Source organism: Gopherus evgoodei, chromosome 5 (assembly GCF_007399415.2).
Source record: "Gopherus evgoodei ecotype Sinaloan lineage chromosome 5, rGopEvg1_v1.p, whole genome shotgun sequence".
Lineage (NCBI taxonomy): Eukaryota > Metazoa > Chordata > Testudines > Testudinidae > Gopherus > Gopherus evgoodei.
The window spans coordinates 144,208,707-144,224,727 of record NC_044326.1 but is presented as its reverse complement, the minus strand read 5'-3'; the positions used below and the strand labels follow the sequence as shown (position 1 = coordinate 144,224,727).

Below are 16,021 nucleotides of genomic sequence, written 5' to 3'. Positions count from 1 at the left end.
AGGCAGGTGAAAGGAAGAGACAGAATGATGAAAAGGAGGGAAGAGGCACTATAGGGGAGCAGTGCCTTAATCTTAGTGGTAAGAAAACAGGAGGCATTTGAACTATGGTGCCATAATTCCATCCAGTGATTCTAGTGAATTGAGCTTTTCTCCAGCCTCAACCCCATAATTCATGTATCCATTTGTTAGTCTATAACATGATTTCTCATGTTGTGATTAAGTGGTTTTCTAATATTCCAGTGTATCATATCATCACCATTCCAAATGGGTTCAGGAAATCTCTCAAAATATACAGAAGGAATGTGGCTAGCCAGGGAAGATCGGTTACAATAACTTGTTAGCTCTGCATGTACATTTTAAATATAAGAGGTTTTGTTTCATTCTCAAACAAAAGCTTGTTTCTCTTTTTTCTCCTGAAAAGCTGTTCAACTCCTAAGAACATATTGGCAGTCACTGATATTTTATTGATCTGATTTTATTAATAGCAAGAAAAAAAAATGCAGACCTGCCAGATGCATTTCAGTACCTATTGGGTTCTGGGAAGTGGGCGTGCATTTCCGTATGTGTGTGAAATGCTCACAGAATCAGGTGCACTGGTTTATTTGTTTGAAATAATCATTTCCCCACAGAAGGAACATGGAAATGGAAGCCTAGTGGTTGCCAGGAACTTGGTCACATGGGTATGAAGGGGGATGTCAGCATTCAGCTTTTTTCCTTAAAAAAAAAAAATCACTAAATCCCACAGTTTAAGCTTCCTTCTACGTTAAGCTGACATCACTCATCCATGGCATTACAAGCATGTCAGTGGGAGAGGTCCTATGACAGTCTTGTTCCAAATGAAATCCCCTATCTACTCTCACATTAAACATAAAAGCCCAGCCATGCAAAGGATCTCTTAGCATCCACTGCTTTTCAAAAATGATACCCAAATCACTCCCGCCAGGGTCACTATGGTGCAATTCATGCCAGCTCCTGGGGCAATGTGGGGGCTGAATGACCAGGGAAGAAAACATTTCCCCCAACATCAGAAAGCTATAAATAGGGCCCTCTGTGGCAAAAGACAAGGATGATGCTGGCCAACTCAGCTGCAAAGTATTCATAGACTCATTGAAAATGAAGGTTAGAAGGGACCTCAGGAGGTCATCTAGTCCAACCCCCTGCTCAAAGCCAGAGCATCAAATGGCCCCCTCAAGGATTGAACCCTCTACCCTGGGTTTAGCAGGCCAATACTCAGACCACTGAGCTACCTCCCCTTTCCCATCCTGCAGGTCTCTCTGCGGCCCCTCCGTACAGACCTCAGCGGAGCAAAGGCCCCGAGCAGCAGAACCCCGCCTGGCGCCCTCATTCAGCAGCCGGAGCAGCGCCCCCCCCGCCTCGCTGGCTTTTGTGAATGGAGGCGGGCGGTGACGTGGGGCGGGCGGGGCCGGACGCTGTAAAGGGCCGGGCCGGGCCCGGCCGAGCGCTCGGGGTGGGTTGCGCGCTGCCCTCCCACCCGCCCGCCATGGGGGAGCTGCGCGAGGTGGAGGGCAGCGCGCTGCGGCGGCTGCTGCGCCGCGAGCCGGAGGGGCCGGGCTCGAACCCCAGCCCCAATCCCGGGCGCTGCCTGCTGCTGGACTGCCGGCCCTTCCTGGCCCACAGCGCCGGTCACATCCGCGGCGCGCTCAGCGTGCGCTGCAACAGCATCGTGCGGCGCCGCGCCAAGGGCGCAGTGACCCTGGAGCAGATCCTGCCGGCCGAGGCCGAGGTGCGCGCCCGCCTGCGCGCCGGCCTCTACTCCGCCGTGGTGCTGTACGACGAGCGCAGCGCCCGCGCCGAGAGCCTGCGGGAGGACAGCACCGTCTGGCTGGTGGTCCGGGCGCTGCGCCGCGACACGGCGCGCCCCGACATCCGCCTGCTCAAAGGTGCGTGCGGGCTCTGCATGGAGGGGGGTGCGTGCGAGGGGGAGGGGCCGGGGGGCTCTCTGCATGGGGGGGCTTACCGCGGGAGGGGGGGCGTGCCGCGGGAGGGGGGGCTCTGTATGCGGGGGGCGTGCCGCGGGAGCTCTGTGTATGGGGGGGCGGGGAGGGTGCGTGCCGGGGGAGCTCTGTGCATGGGGGGCTCTGTGCATAAATCCCGAGGCTGCAAGAGGGTTAAGTGTGACCCATGGAGATTGCAGGTGGGAGGTGACAGGCGGGTAGGCAGGGTCCCCTGTGGTCCCTAGCTCTCCGCACAGTGTTATGGGGCAGACTAGCCGCCGTGGCTCTGTGACTTTATGTGCGGGGCTCTGACCTGCCCTTGCAGTGGGGCGGCCTATGCGGCTGGACTCGCCCTGTGCCCGGGCCCACCCGTGCAGAGCGCCCTGCCGCATTTCTTAGCGCAGCGGGCAGTGGCGTGTGCGGGTCGCTCTGCCCCCGCGCCAGAGCAGGTGTTGCCGGGTGGCAGCGGGGCTGCGCTGGGAGCCGGCGGCTGCTCCGGGTGTAGCGCGGGGCGGGGCGCGGATCCAGCGTTTCCTTCCATTCACTGGCACATTCCATTCATGCTCTCACACTCCTAGCCAGCCTCGGACTCGGGGGCACTCCCACCCCGTCGCCTGCCTTCCTTCCTTCCCCTTTGTTAGCTGGAGGCTGCCTAGGCAGCACGCCTGTGGCTGGTGGGTCCCCCAGAACAGGGGGGTTTATTGTGTGCTGCAGTTTCCTGCCCATTTGGCTGGTCAGCTGCTGGGAAATGCTACTGGTGACCTTTGGCTGAACCGCGAAGGCGAGTTGCAGGATTTTTTTTCGGTTTAGTTTGTCCGGTTTTCTCTTCCTTTCCCACCCCCACCCCCCATTAACACTTTACCTGGGGAGGAGGAACCACCTGAGCTGGGTGTTTGTTACAAAAATGAAATCCAGAAGGGTGCCAGCCAGATTGGCTTCTGTTTACAATCCTGTCTTATTCTCAATCCCCTTTTTTCATTATTCTTAACATCCTGTTTGCTTTTTTCACTGCCGCTGCACAGTGCATGGATGACTTCAGAGAACTATTCACGATAACACCAAGATCTCTTTCCTGATTTGTTGTACCTAAATTAGCCCCCATCATATTGTATGTATAGTTGGGTTTTTTTCCAGTGTGCATTACTTTACACTTATTCACTTTAAATTTCATTTGCCATTTTGTTGCCCAGTCACTTAGTTTTGTGAGATCTTTTTGAAGTTCTTCACAGTCTGCTTTGGTCTTAACTATATTGAGCAGTTTAGTATCATCTGCAAACTTTGCCACTCTACTTTTTACCCCTTTCTCCAGATCATTTATGAATAAGTTGAATAGAACTGATTCTAGGACTAACCCTTGGAAAACCACTAGTTACCCCTGTCCATTCTGAGAATTTAGCATTTCTTCCTACCCTTTGTTGACTGTGTTTTAACCAGCGCTCAATCCACGAAAGGATCTTCCCTCTTCTCCCATGACAACTTAATTTACATAAGAGCCTTTGGTGAGGGACCTTGTCAAAGGCTTTCTGGAAATCCAAGTACACTATGTCCACTGGATCCCCTTGTCCACATGTTTGTTGATCCCTTGAAAGATCTCTAACAGATTAATAAGACATGATTTCCATTTACAGAAACTTGTTGACTTTTGCCCAACAATTTGTGTTCTTCTCTGTGTCTGACAATTTTGTTGGTTGTTTACTTGTTTCAACTAATTTGCCTGGCACTGACATTAGATTTACTGGTCTGTAATTGCTGGGATCACCTCTGGAGCCCTTTTTTTTTTTTAAGTATTGGTGTTACGTTGGCTATCTTCCAGTCACTGGGTACAGAAGCTGATTTTAAGGACAGGTTACAAACCAGAGTTAATAGTGGTGCAATTTCACATTTGAGTTCTTTCAGAACTCTTGGGTGAATGCCATCTGGTCCTGGTGACTTGTTACTGTTAAGTTTATCAATTAATTCCAAAACCACCTCTGACACTTCAGTCTATGACAGTTCCTCAGATTTGTCACCTACAAAGGACAGCGTAGGTCTGGGAATCCCCCTAACATCCTCAGCCGTGAAAAGGAAAAAAAAATAAAGTCCTCAACCGTGAAGACTGAAGCAAAGAATCCATTTAGTTTCTCCGCAATGACTTTATCATCTTTAAGCGCTCCTTTTGTATTTCGATCATCCAGGGGCCCCACTAGTTGTTTAGCTGGCTTCCTGCTTCTGATGTTCTCTTGAGTTTTTGGCTAGCTGTTCTTAAGACTCCTTTTTGGCTTTTCTTATTACATTTTTACACTTAATTTGGCAGTATTTATGCTCTTTTCTCAACCTTTCCCAAGAAAGACCTATTACACCCAAGGGTGTTTGTATGGCATTTAAGACACGGGAGTGGGGGGTAAACCTGCTCCTAATGAAGTCAATGGGAGCAATAACAGACCTCAATTCTGTTGTTAAATTCACTTTAATCTGTCATTTTAAAAATTGTGTGTGAGTTACTGTTATATAATTGGAGTCATTTAAGTTGACATGTAATACCTGCTTTATAGTAAAACCATTCTTTAAAACAGTTGTACTTCAGTTAACCCAGCTGCACAAGGAGATCAAATGTCTTTCCAAACACCTAGTGAAGCAGTGGCTAAATCCCAATTAAGACTCAAGAACCTGCAGCTCCACAGACCTTTCTTCTATAGACCATCCTGCCTGCCCACATCCTGCAGCTGCTGTAATCACAGCTATGGCATTCTGGTAGAACAATCTGACTCTGTATTACTTGTAATCCCCGCCTTGGGGTTCTGGCTGTCACAGAGTGCAGTGTCTAATACAGAGGCTGCCTATCAAGGAAAAGGGTTAGGGAAACAACATTCAATAATGCAAGCAGCATCTTGGATGCTCCAAGGATGGAGTGAAATGTTAGCATCACTTTAAATCAGGCAGCAAATTGTGAAGGTGTATCCCTTCTCTGGCCTTGATCCTGCAAAACAGTCCCATTGACTTCAATAGGAGGTGAACAGGGATGAATACAGTAGAACCTGTGTGAGTGCTTGGCTGAAACTGAGCCTGTTCCCCACTAGGTGCACAGTCAATGCAAATTTCCAGTTCAGTTTTTTTTACCAGTGCAGTCAAACTAGATCTAAATCCCAGCCCTTATTCAGGATTGAATCCATGAAGAATTGCACAGCCAAGAAGCATTGCTCACCACTAACCTGTCTTTAGGGCCAGATTTTGAGTACTTCATTGCTGTTAGTCACTCCAGCCTAAATGAAGCTTGAATCTGAGACTAAATCCTGGCCCCATTGCAGTCAATGGCAAAACACCCTTTGATTTCAATGGGGCCAGGATTTCACCCCTCGCCATCAGTTCCTATGTATGGAAGACAGAGGTGCCATCTGGAAGCTGACTGTGGAGGACAACCTGTGGCCTGATGCTGCAGTTCAGTTCTGTCCTCTGAGACACACACTGCACCAGTGTCTGGCGGAGTTTCCCCTGAGTGTGTTGTGGAGATCCAAGCCCTAAAGACTTAAAACGTGAAAACTGTTTATGGGTATCAAACAAGAGAAACCAGAGTTCTGTCAAAATGGTAATCTCATGTGGGAGTCTAGCAGTTGTAAAGAGAAGGTGTCATGTAACATCGCCACCAGCTCAGTGAATTGTCATACTACCCATTTCTATTCTTCCTTCCAAAGCGTGACTGTTTCTATGAATGCAGAGGCTGTCAGCTCGCCTGTTTGTGTGGTGAGTGTTGGACAGTGGGTGCTCTTCCATCTTACTGCAATTCTTTTTTGCTGCTGGTTATGCTACAGAGTCGCACCTCAAAGGCAGTGAGGAAAAATGCAGAGCCTGAGATCTACAAAATAAGGGTACATGAGAATTTGATGTGCTCTCTTTAGAGGCCTAAAAGAGCTGATAACTAAGCATACCTGAAATCTACCTTTTGCTGTATTTCAGTGAATGTGCTTCCAACATACTGCCCCATATTAGGAGAAATGTAGCCCAGTAATCAGTCTGCTGGGTTTTATAGAAGTTGCCACCAAGGAACAGTAATTGGAAGACCTGCAAACCCAGAACTGCAGTAGTCTGGCTGGGATGAAACACATCTGTAGATTAAGATTTCAGCAACTAGCCTAGAAAGCATAGGCCTTGGGCTTTGTCTACACTGGACTTTTGTTGTTCAGGGATGTGGGAGGGGGGAAAAAAAACACACCCTGAGCGACACAACTTTTACCAATGAAAAGCGCTGGTGTGAACAGCGCTTTGTGGGCAGGAGATGGCTCCTAATGCCACTCATTGGGGGAGGAGAGAGAGCTCTCCTGCCGACAGAGGAGCTACACAGCACACCTTTTAGTGGCACCGCTATGTCGCTAGAAGGTGCGTAGTGTAGACCTAGCCCTAGTATGGCTAGATTCCTGCAGTGATGATAAAACAGCTTAATTACATGCACAATATGGATTTTTAAACAGAGGTCAACGTTTACCAGGACTCAAAGATCACTAGTGTTTAAAAGAGAAATATCCCTGGAGGTAAACAGATGACCTTTGAGATTTTCGGCACTGGAGCCAATCAGTAACAGCTCTGTTTTGTCTGTTGGTAGGAAAATATGAAGCCATCTGTGATTGAATATCACATGAACAATTGTGAAAACCAACAAGCTGTTTCCACAGCATCATCAGATCTGTTTGTGTGGGGTTTTTAATGTGTGATATAGCAAACCCTTACTCACAGGGATAAGCATTGTCTGATTCCATAAACTGCAAAGCATGGGGGAACTGGGCCAAGAATTAACTTAGAAAAGCCCTTTTGAGCAGAGAGGACTGTAGTGTGGGGAAGGAGAAGACCGAGACTTGTGCTGAGGTAGAGCAGCATAGATCCGGAGCTTATTGACAATAAGCATCTGATTCCCCACCCCATGTAAAACCATCCTGATCTGGTAACAAACCTAACTTGCATAGGTGTAAGTGACTACACCAGGGGCATTTCACAGCTGCTTCACACAAGTGTAAATTATTGCATGAGATGCAAAGTAAACAGTCTGATTTTTCCCTCCCTCTTCCCCCCCCCCAGCCCTCCCCTGAGTCATTCATAAACTCTGTTAGAGCTGGTGCTAAGCACAGGCTTGTGAGTTCATTTGGTTTGGTACTTTCCACCTCAAGTCCAGGATAAAAACCTTAACTCCAATGTGGTCCCATTTCCAAGAGGATGGAACTAGAGTGAAAAGTGTAAATGGGAGGATAGAGCCGCAGGCCAATGTAGCTTGAAAGAGAAGTCTCCGACACTGCAAATGTCACCTCCTTTAGACAGTGACACAGAAGCGACCCAGCCATGGCCCCACCAGTTTAATTTTGAAAGCTGGCACTAACCTGTTTTCTGCTCTCCATTATCACTTGAGCTAGCACTCAACTGTTTACTCCAGCACTGTGTCCAGCTGGCTTTCAGTCTCTGGAGTATGGTGCCTTTGAAGATGTTTTTTGCCCTTCAAAATTGTCTTTTTTTTTTTTTCCCCTTGGTATAAACAACTCAGAACAGTTGCCTTTACAAGGTCATTCTTTTCTTTTGGGAGCTCAAGCAGATAAAGATGGCAGGACATTCTCCTATTATCTACTCTGGCAAAACCTTGCTTCCTCGTCCCCTTCCAAGCTAAAAGATACTTAGCTGATCAACAGGATTTTTCAGCCTGAAGACACAGCAACCTGGGGAAAGATTGTAGCAGCCCTGAGAGTGAAGGTGCTAGTTTGCTCCTAACCACTTCCAGAGCTATATGTGCATTTGGGCAAATTTCTTTAAGCAAAATGAAACTATAAATGAGATGTGAAATCTGTATCTGTCAGCTAGATGGGGCAGGGGCTGGATTTATGTGTATGTACAGTACCTAGCACTACTGGGGTCTCTGGGCACTGCCCCAGTATGAGTAATTAAGAGACAACTGATAAATGAGCACTGAGTCTGCCAACTGGTGGGGAGGGTTAGACAGGCTACTGCCGTGGCCACAGTCAGTTACTAATGCCCTATACCAGAAATTCTCAGCCCCACACAGACTTCACAGCCCCCACGTTGTGACTCTCTTCCAAACGCAGTTAGTCTGCTGGTGATACCCCTTGGAAGGGTAGGGGTCATGCTCCACTGGTGCAGAACTTCTGCAGTGTAAATTGCAGTCCCACAGAAACCATCTCTTCAGAACAGAGGTGGTGACACAAGGTTGGTTGACATCTGGTTCTGGTCCCTCCCTGGTGTCATGCTGCTGTAACCATGTGGAGTGCAGTGGAGCCATGGGGATCAGATTAGAATTGTGCCCTGTGTGGGATTTTTGTGTTGGGCAGGAGGCAGATACTGGAGGCCAGGCTTGTGCAGGGGGGGTGAATGATGGCTTTGGCAGGGTCTGCAAATCCGATCCTGGACTAAGGCTGGATCATGAATGAGTTTGTGCCCAGCTTTGCCTTGGACACAGCTCAGCTGCAGGGAACGCTCTGGTGTGTAAGAGCAGACTGGGGCCCTTCCTGCAGCAAGGCTACTGGACATGCCATGCATGCAGCATGAGAAGACAAGGGCAGTCTGGTGAGTCCCTGGAAAGGTTGCCCTTTGAGTCCATGTACCCACACTCAGAGCCTCAGCCTATGCCACTGACTTCAATGGAAGCTACCCCCTCTGAGGTCAGTGAGAGCAGGTAAGCGTTGGCTTGCTGTGGTGCTACCACCCACAAAATGGAATAATCCAAGACTGATTCTGTACTGGGGATTGCCCTGATCACCACCTGTGCAAGGAGACCAAGAGAGGACCAATGATCTCTGCAGGGCAGGGATGGGACAGCGCTCAACCAGTGTAAATAGCAACTTCCCTCTGTGCACTGGTGGCTTGCAATGGTGGCGGGAAGGGGGCTGATTCCCCTCTGCCCCCATGAGGACATGGTCTGAGCCCAATGTGGGTACAGGATGGTGCTTCTGTTATTTACTTGAGCTACAGAAATGCTGACCGGAGGGGGTTTGCCAGCCTGGTGGTTATTTTGTAGCTTCAGTGTGGGGAGGAGGTATGTTGTGTGACAGACAGGAAGGAACTAGAGGGCCTCTCCTCGCTGGGATGAGGGACTGCTGGGTGATGGGAACACACACATGCAGGTCACTGGGAAGAGAAGTATTGATGACATAGTGCTCACCTCCCCACCCCCGGTTGCAGGATTTCAAGTGAGATGCTGTGTCTTCTGGTCAAAAAGGCCACCCAGGGGCTGGGGAAAAGCTAGCCCTGGGCAGAGACTTTGGGAGCCCAGGGCCCAATCCTGGGAAGTGCTGAGCTGCCTCAATGCTCTTGTCTGTCACTGGTTTTCCTGGAGCTGCTGATGCCTCCTTGGGAGCCCAGAGGAGGGGCAGAGCATAGCCCCTTGTGGGGTCAGTAGCTCAGAATGGCTCCTTAAGATGACATGCCATGTGCTCCAGAGGGCACTGTTCCTCAGGTAGTCTAGCAGTCCTAGGTGACCCCTCCCCTTCCCTGTGCACTGGTAGCATTGCCCCGAGAGCCAGGTACTATGAGATGGAGACTAGAAATGACTGATGTCATCTCCTGCAGCAGTTTCCTTGCAGTTGTGACACCTAGTGGCAAATGTAGCGCTGCTGTGCAGCTTTGCAGTGGCTCTGCCAGGCCTCTGCATTCTGTTAGCCCGTAGGATCTGTAGATTGGTAGGGAATGCAGGCTGCCTCCTGCAGACAGATTGGTTTAATGAAATCACTTTTTTCCAGGGTGACCCTTCATGCCTGTCTCTCTCTCATTGCAGGAGGCTACGAGAGGTTTTATTCAGAGTACCCAGAATTCTGTGCAAAAACAAAATCCCTGAGCAGCATTTCTCCACCGACCAGCATGGAGCCAGTCGAACTGGGGTGCAGCTCCTGTGGAACCCCCCTGCATGATCAGGTAGCTTCCCTGTCCTTCAGCCCTGCTTTGAGCACCATGCACACTGACCTTGATACAGTGTTGTACAGGGTTTTCCCACATGCCATGAAACTTATACCACCCTGAGCATCAGGGGCGGGAGTCTGTACAAAAGAGCCCAAACCACCATCTCCTGGCTCCGCACTTCTGAGCCCATGGCATGACCTGACCTGTACAGTGCATGTGAGGTCATGCTGTGTGCAGGACACAATTTTGCTCTTCCAGAGGGTGTCCCTGTGGTGTCTGGGCTCCTGGGAGGAAATAATCCATTCCAACAGGGTTGAGCAGGTAACCCATTTGACAAGGTGCTGCCCTGGAGACTAGTGTGTCATGGCTGTGTGCAGTCTGCTCTGTTACATGGGCCTGAACCAAGAGTGACTGTCTGGCTTCAGTGGAGATGCTTGGGATTCCCACCAGAGCTGGAGGGTTTTGTTTGCCCACTGGGTGCCAGAGCCTACGTTTCCAGAAGCAGAGTGATTTTGCATGTCTCTGTTCTTAGTGGCCTGGCTTGAGACCCTGGGAATCGGACCCCTTCAAAGGGCCCCAAGTAGGCCGCTCAGACAGATGATCCCCGAATCCTGCGTCACTCTTGAAGATGCAGGTTTTGCTGGTAGCTGCTCCCACCCTCCTTCCCCTTCTGCCCACGATGTTCCCCTCTGACAGTGATTTCTGTGTTGCTCTCTCCGGAAACAGGGAGGCCCAGTCGAAATCCTTCCCTTCCTCTACCTTGGCAGCGCGTATCATGCGGCCCGGAGGGACATGCTGGACACACTGGGCATCACAGCCCTCTTGAACGTCTCGTCGGACTGTCCCAATCACTTTGAAGGACACTATCAGTACAAGTGCATCCCAGTGGAGGATAACCACAAGGCTGACATCAGCTCCTGGTTCATGGAAGCAATAGAGTATATCGGTATGTGTGCTTTGCTGGCTAAGCCTGGGAGCTGTGTGGTGGCTGTGGAGGAGGACAGATACTGGGGCTGGGGGAAGGCTGACTTACTCTTGCCCCAGGGGCTTCCCCTCTGGGCCAGGAGAAGTATACACTTGCCCAGGGCCCCATGCCCTATGTAAACCTTCCTGTGGCCCAACAGTGGGGCAGGCCCCACTGTTGGTTAAACATTGTTTGGAAAGGTTCCCTAAAGCACCCACTCACTTTGGGTGCCTGCTGTGGGCCAGCTCTGGGGCCTGCTTTCCAGAGGGGCGAGTGCCCGCTGCCCCAGTGGAAGGCAGGGGTGCTGTGGGTGCTCAGACCTCTGACAGCAGTGCCTAATGGCAAGCTGTTGTCTGGAGCTTATCACCCAGACTTCAGGGCTGTGGCTGCTGTTCCCTGCAGATGTCAACACAACAGGCCACAGGAAGTGGGGCAACTCCTGTCTATGGTGCCAGTGGCCCCTTGTCAGCAGGGGGTGCTCTCGAGCTGTCCGTGTGAGCGGGATGAGCTATTCACACCCCCTCCCTTCTGCCCCCCAGACTTGGTGAAGGACTGCCATGGCCGGGTGCTGGTGCACTGCCAGGCTGGCATCTCCCGCTCTGCCACCATCTGCTTGGCCTACCTGATGATGAAGAAGCGCGTGAAGCTCGAGGAGGCCTTTGAGTTTGTCAAACAGCGCAGGAGCATCATCTCCCCCAACTTCAGTTTCATGGGTCAGCTGCTGCAGTTTGAGTCCCAAGTACTGGCGACCTCCTGTGCTGCCGAGGCTGCCAGCCCCTCAGGGACGCTGAGAGAGCGGGGCAAGGCCTCCTCCACGCCGACCTCCCAGTTTGTGTTCAGCTTCCCGGTCTCCGTGGGCATGCATGCAACCCCCAGCAGCCTGCCCTATCTGCACAGCCCCATCACCACCTCACCCAGCTGTTAGCACCTGGCACTAGCTAAGGCACTAGGCAGCGCCTCCAGCAGGAGGGATGCTGCCCTCCCAGCTGCCGTCAGCCATGAGACTGCAAGAACTGACTGGCATCGCTGGCCAGCCTTGACACTGAGCAATAAGGGCTGGTCTGCCGCTGGCTTCAAACTGACTATAGGGGCCTTTTTTTTCAGAAAGAAACTTCTTACCTCATAGATGACTTTTTTTTTTTTTTTTTTAAAGCAGTAAGGCTTGAAGTTGTGAATTCCACAAAGCCTGACATGTCTGACCAGTTTTGTTTTGGCGAAGAAAATTTATAATTTCCTAAAGTGCCTGTTTTTTTTATTTCCCCCCCCCAAATTCTTTAATTCGACCCTCAAAAACACCCAGCAGAAATATTTTTAACCTGGGCAGGAGACTTCTGGTTTTAAAACATGGACTTGCTAAACTCAAAGTTTGAGACCATGAGATTGATTGCAGTACTTTCCTCTGAATATTGAAATGCAACATTTGTGCTGTCAGTGATTGCATAATCTTTGTTTTAACTATGAGCACAACAGCATGCAGGTCTCAAAGCAGCTAGAGAACAAATGATCTTAGCACACACCTGCAAGGACAAACATGGGGATGCTGTACCATTCTCCTGTCAGGGGACAGGGATTAACGTGCATTTTCAGGCTGAACACAAGTGAGTTCAGATCACTCAGTCACTGCGCCATGGACTCTTCCATCCAAGGAACACTCTGTGCAGCGTGGGTAGCTCATAGGGGTATTATCCTGTCCCCTTCCTAGCCCTGCTTGTATCTTGCATCAGGAAAGGGGTAGTACCTTTACTTGGGTATGGCCAATGCTTGTACATATGCATTGCACTCATCACACTTACCTGGAACACTGTGTGCATCTTGGCCTGAGCTCATGTTGACTCTGTGCCAAGGCTTCTGGATGCTTTCTTGGGCTCCATCCTCTGAGGATATAAGGTAACAGTGCTATGCTGGGAAGCTTGTGACCATGGCATGCTCTGGTGATCAGTAATTCATAAGCATCAGTGACAGTAGGGTGCTGCTCTGACTGCTTCAGAAATGTTATTCCCCAACTCAGCATAGCCGTTTTATCCACTTGAGCAGCGTTTTCTCCAGGAGGGAAGAATCTTGACACCTGCGGCAGGACAGTGTCACTGTCCTATCTGTAGAGTCAGGAGGCCTTTCCCCCTCTGAATGTACAGTGCAGTTGGGTGTGGATGGTGTCCGTCAGTGGGCACCCATCCTTTAAAGCCATGAGTCTGCAAGGCCCTGCTCCAGCCAGTAATGAATCCAGCTCTACTAAGACTCTGTCCTGCCTGAGCCTGCATTTGCTGGTTAGGTGGTGACTAGCTTTCTGTCCCCTTGTCAGGGTCCCTAGCGTCACTAGCTGCATGCAGATCCTGGTCCCCTTGGCACAACTCCCATTTACTTCACTGAGATCTGGGGCTAACAAGGTATGTCTGCACTGCTCAAAAAAAATCCAGGAACCCTGCAGCAGTGAATCTCAGAACTCGGGTCAGCTAGGGGGGTATGAACAGCTGTGTAGACATTCTGGCTTGGGCTGGAGCCTGGGCTCTGAACCATGGGAGCTCTAAACCTCCCTGCCACAAGTCTGGGTTTTAGTTGTGTTGGGTGATATAGAGACAACCCTGGGGTCCATGGCAGCAAGCCCAATTTTCCAGCCCAGCAGATTGAAATAGCTCCATTAGCTGCTGCTTTGTTTATTTCAATCTGCTGTGACTGGGATGCTGGACAATTCTGGCCACTTGGGCACAGACCTTCCCTTACCTTGCTGGCAGTGTTTATTTCTCCATGGGACTTGTGCCTTAGTTCTGTTTGAAACTGTCTTCCCTAGAACAGTTGCACAGCTGAGAACCATCAGTTCCCCAGACCTAAATACTGCTGGACAAGCTGACTGTTCTGCCGTGTGGGGGGCTGTTTGTGGCAGAAGGAAGCATTAGTGTTTGCCAAAATGATATCTCAGTCATGACCCACCAACCCTTTCTGAGCAGGGGTTTCTCTTCTCATTCAGCCTCCCTTAAACACCATCTTGGCCCCTAACAGCCTGGGTTGGAATGTGCTAAAATTACCCATTAAGGGAACAAACTCAGTAGCTACCAGGGGAAGGAGAACATTCATCCTTGCATTAAAAACCAGTCTGTTAAATGAAGATAGTGTGGCTCAAATGTTCAACGTAGGCAGCTAAGCTGCACCTCTGAGCTCCAGTCAACACTGGGTACTTGCACAGGCCAGCTGCTTTTACTTTTGCATGTGCCAGTGTCTCGCAGTCATGGTTTGGGGTTTTGGAAATGAGTCCCGTTGTATGTGCCACAGTAAATTGGTAACTCCTCATCAAGTCAAGGCCTCAGGGATCTGATCAAGGAAAAGATGGAGCACTCACCAGCCTGCAGTTAGCACTGAGCAAAATTGCATTTTGTATAATTCTGCTGTTAATGCAAACGCACCATGTAGTTTGTGACCTCTTCCCTGGGAGCAGGGTTCAAAACTGCCCTCACCTGCCCTTTTTTACTACTGTATTAACTGGTCAAAGAAGTTCAGTGTTTGTGGCAGGGAATCACTGTTTACCAAGAGCAAGAAACCATTCAAACCTAGCTGAACGTGTTGGGTCACTGGGTCTCTGTTGTCTTTGCAGTTTCTTCCGTGTTGAGTGGGGTGGAGGTGAGCACCTTGCCCTCAGCACCTGTGAGGTAGCCAGCTAAGGCTGGAGCTCGGGTGAGTGGCTGACTGGGCAGTGAGCACTTCATGCTGATTCCCTAGTCCTGGCCACTGTAGCAGGGTGGGGAGTGTAGAAAGAAGTGGAGCTTGGTGCCAGTGCCATGGAGGGGGGGGACGACAGGTGTTAATCCCCTGGTATCACAGCAGGTATTGTGATTTTCAGGGACAGTTCCACCTGGCAGGGGAGGCACCAGCACCAGGCCCTTCCTGCTCCCTGAGTGTGGGCCCAAAGCAAGCAGGGCCTCAGGTTAACACTTTATCCACAAGATGGCAGCTCCAGCTGGCAATGCTGGATAGTGCCCTACCCCCTGCCCATTTGGGTAGGGGTGGCCTGGCCTCCTCTGGTCCCACAGTCTCACTTCTGTCTAGGCGCACACAGGGGCGTGCGTTATTTGCTTTAGCGCTGGCTCCTTAAATGGCCACTGATCTCTTGTCCTGCACTTTAAGTAACAAAATACCATGGCCCACTAGAGGAGAGCATCCTTGCTTTTGATGTTTGCCCACTATCTGTCCACCAGGCTGCCCTCTGACCAAGGTGCCACAGATGCTTCTCCCAGGGTACAACGAGGCAGCTTTGGATAAAATCCAGAGAGCAATGCAATAATTTCTGGGCCCAGCCCCATCACTCACAGTGGTCCTGTTGCTGCAGATGTCTGTAGGTGTGTCAGCTGTACATATGTGTGTTTGTTTTTTTTTTTTAGAAAGTTGACATGTTTGTTTTTATTTATTGCCTGAGATCATTTGGAGAAAAAATAAATACATTTTCAACAGCACTGTCTGTTTCCTACTCCTCTTACACAGTGCTTTCCAGCAGCAGATTTCAAAGCACCTTGCAACAGATGTCAGTATCGTCCCTGTTTTACAGGGGAAACTGAGGCAGGGCTCCTGAATCCAGTGCTCTATCCACAAGGAGCAGGATTCCCCTACAGCAGGGGTAGGCAAATGTTTTGGCCTGAGAGCCACACCTAGGTACGGAAATTGTATGGCAGGCCATGAATGCTCACAAAATTGGCGGTTGGAGTATGGGACTGAGGGGTTTGAAGGGCAGGAGGGGGATCAGGGCTGGGTCGGGGCCCTGGAGGGGGTTAGGAGTGCATGATCGGGGTGCAGGTGGTGGTTACCCCAAGCAGCTCCTGGAAGCAGCGATGTCCTCCCTCTGGCTCCTATACAGAGGGGTGGCCAGGTGCCTCTGCATGCTGCCCTGTCCACAGGTGTCACCCCAGCAGCTCCCATTGGCTGCAATTGCCAGCCAGTGGGAGCTGTAGGGGTGGCACTTGGGGCAGGGGCAGTGTGCAGAGCCCCCTGGCTGACCCTACACCTAGGAGATGGAGGGGGGACATACTGCTGCTTCTAGGAGCCACGGCATACCTGGAGTGGGACAAGCCCTGGCTGCTGCTTCCCGGCAGGAGCTCAAGGGCTGGATTAAAACATCTGAAGGGCCAGATGCGGCCCCTGGGCTGTAGTTTCCCTACCCTTGACCTACAGGATTTAGTGGCTTTCTTACTACAAGCTAGTGAACAGGAGCAGCAAACAGATCTTTTGCAAGTAAAAGTAACATGGGCAGAAGTCCAGCAGC

The 16,021-nt window shown here is 50.5% G+C and overlaps 1 protein-coding gene across 1 annotated transcript; it reads left to right on the top strand.

Moving 5' to 3' along the window:
- The first annotated feature begins 1,501 nt into the window (after positions 1 to 1,501).
- DUSP4 (dual specificity phosphatase 4) lies at positions 1,502 to 15,182 on the top strand. Its single transcript, XM_030565585.1, has 4 exons — positions 1,502 to 1,901; positions 9,694 to 9,830; positions 10,542 to 10,761; positions 11,319 to 15,182. Exons 1-4 carry the CDS (start codon positions 1,502 to 1,504, stop codon positions 11,702 to 11,704), a joined length of 1,143 nt encoding a protein of 380 aa, XP_030421445.1. The 3' UTR covers positions 11,705 to 15,182.
- The last annotated feature ends 839 nt before the right edge of the window (positions 15,183 to 16,021 follow it).

Excerpts from the sequence above, each read along its gene's own strand:
- DUSP4 (XM_030565585.1), top strand. The coding sequence starts at position 1,502 with ATGGGGGAGCTGCGCGAGGTGGAGGGCAGCGCGCTGCGGCGGCTGCTG. Across the intron at positions 1,902-9,693 it reads CGACATCCGCCTGCTCAAAG|GAGGCTACGAGAGGTTTTAT; the intron begins GTGCGTGCGGGC and ends CTCTCATTGCAG. Across the intron at positions 9,831-10,541 it reads GAACCCCCCTGCATGATCAG|GGAGGCCCAGTCGAAATCCT; the intron begins GTAGCTTCCCTG and ends CTCCGGAAACAG.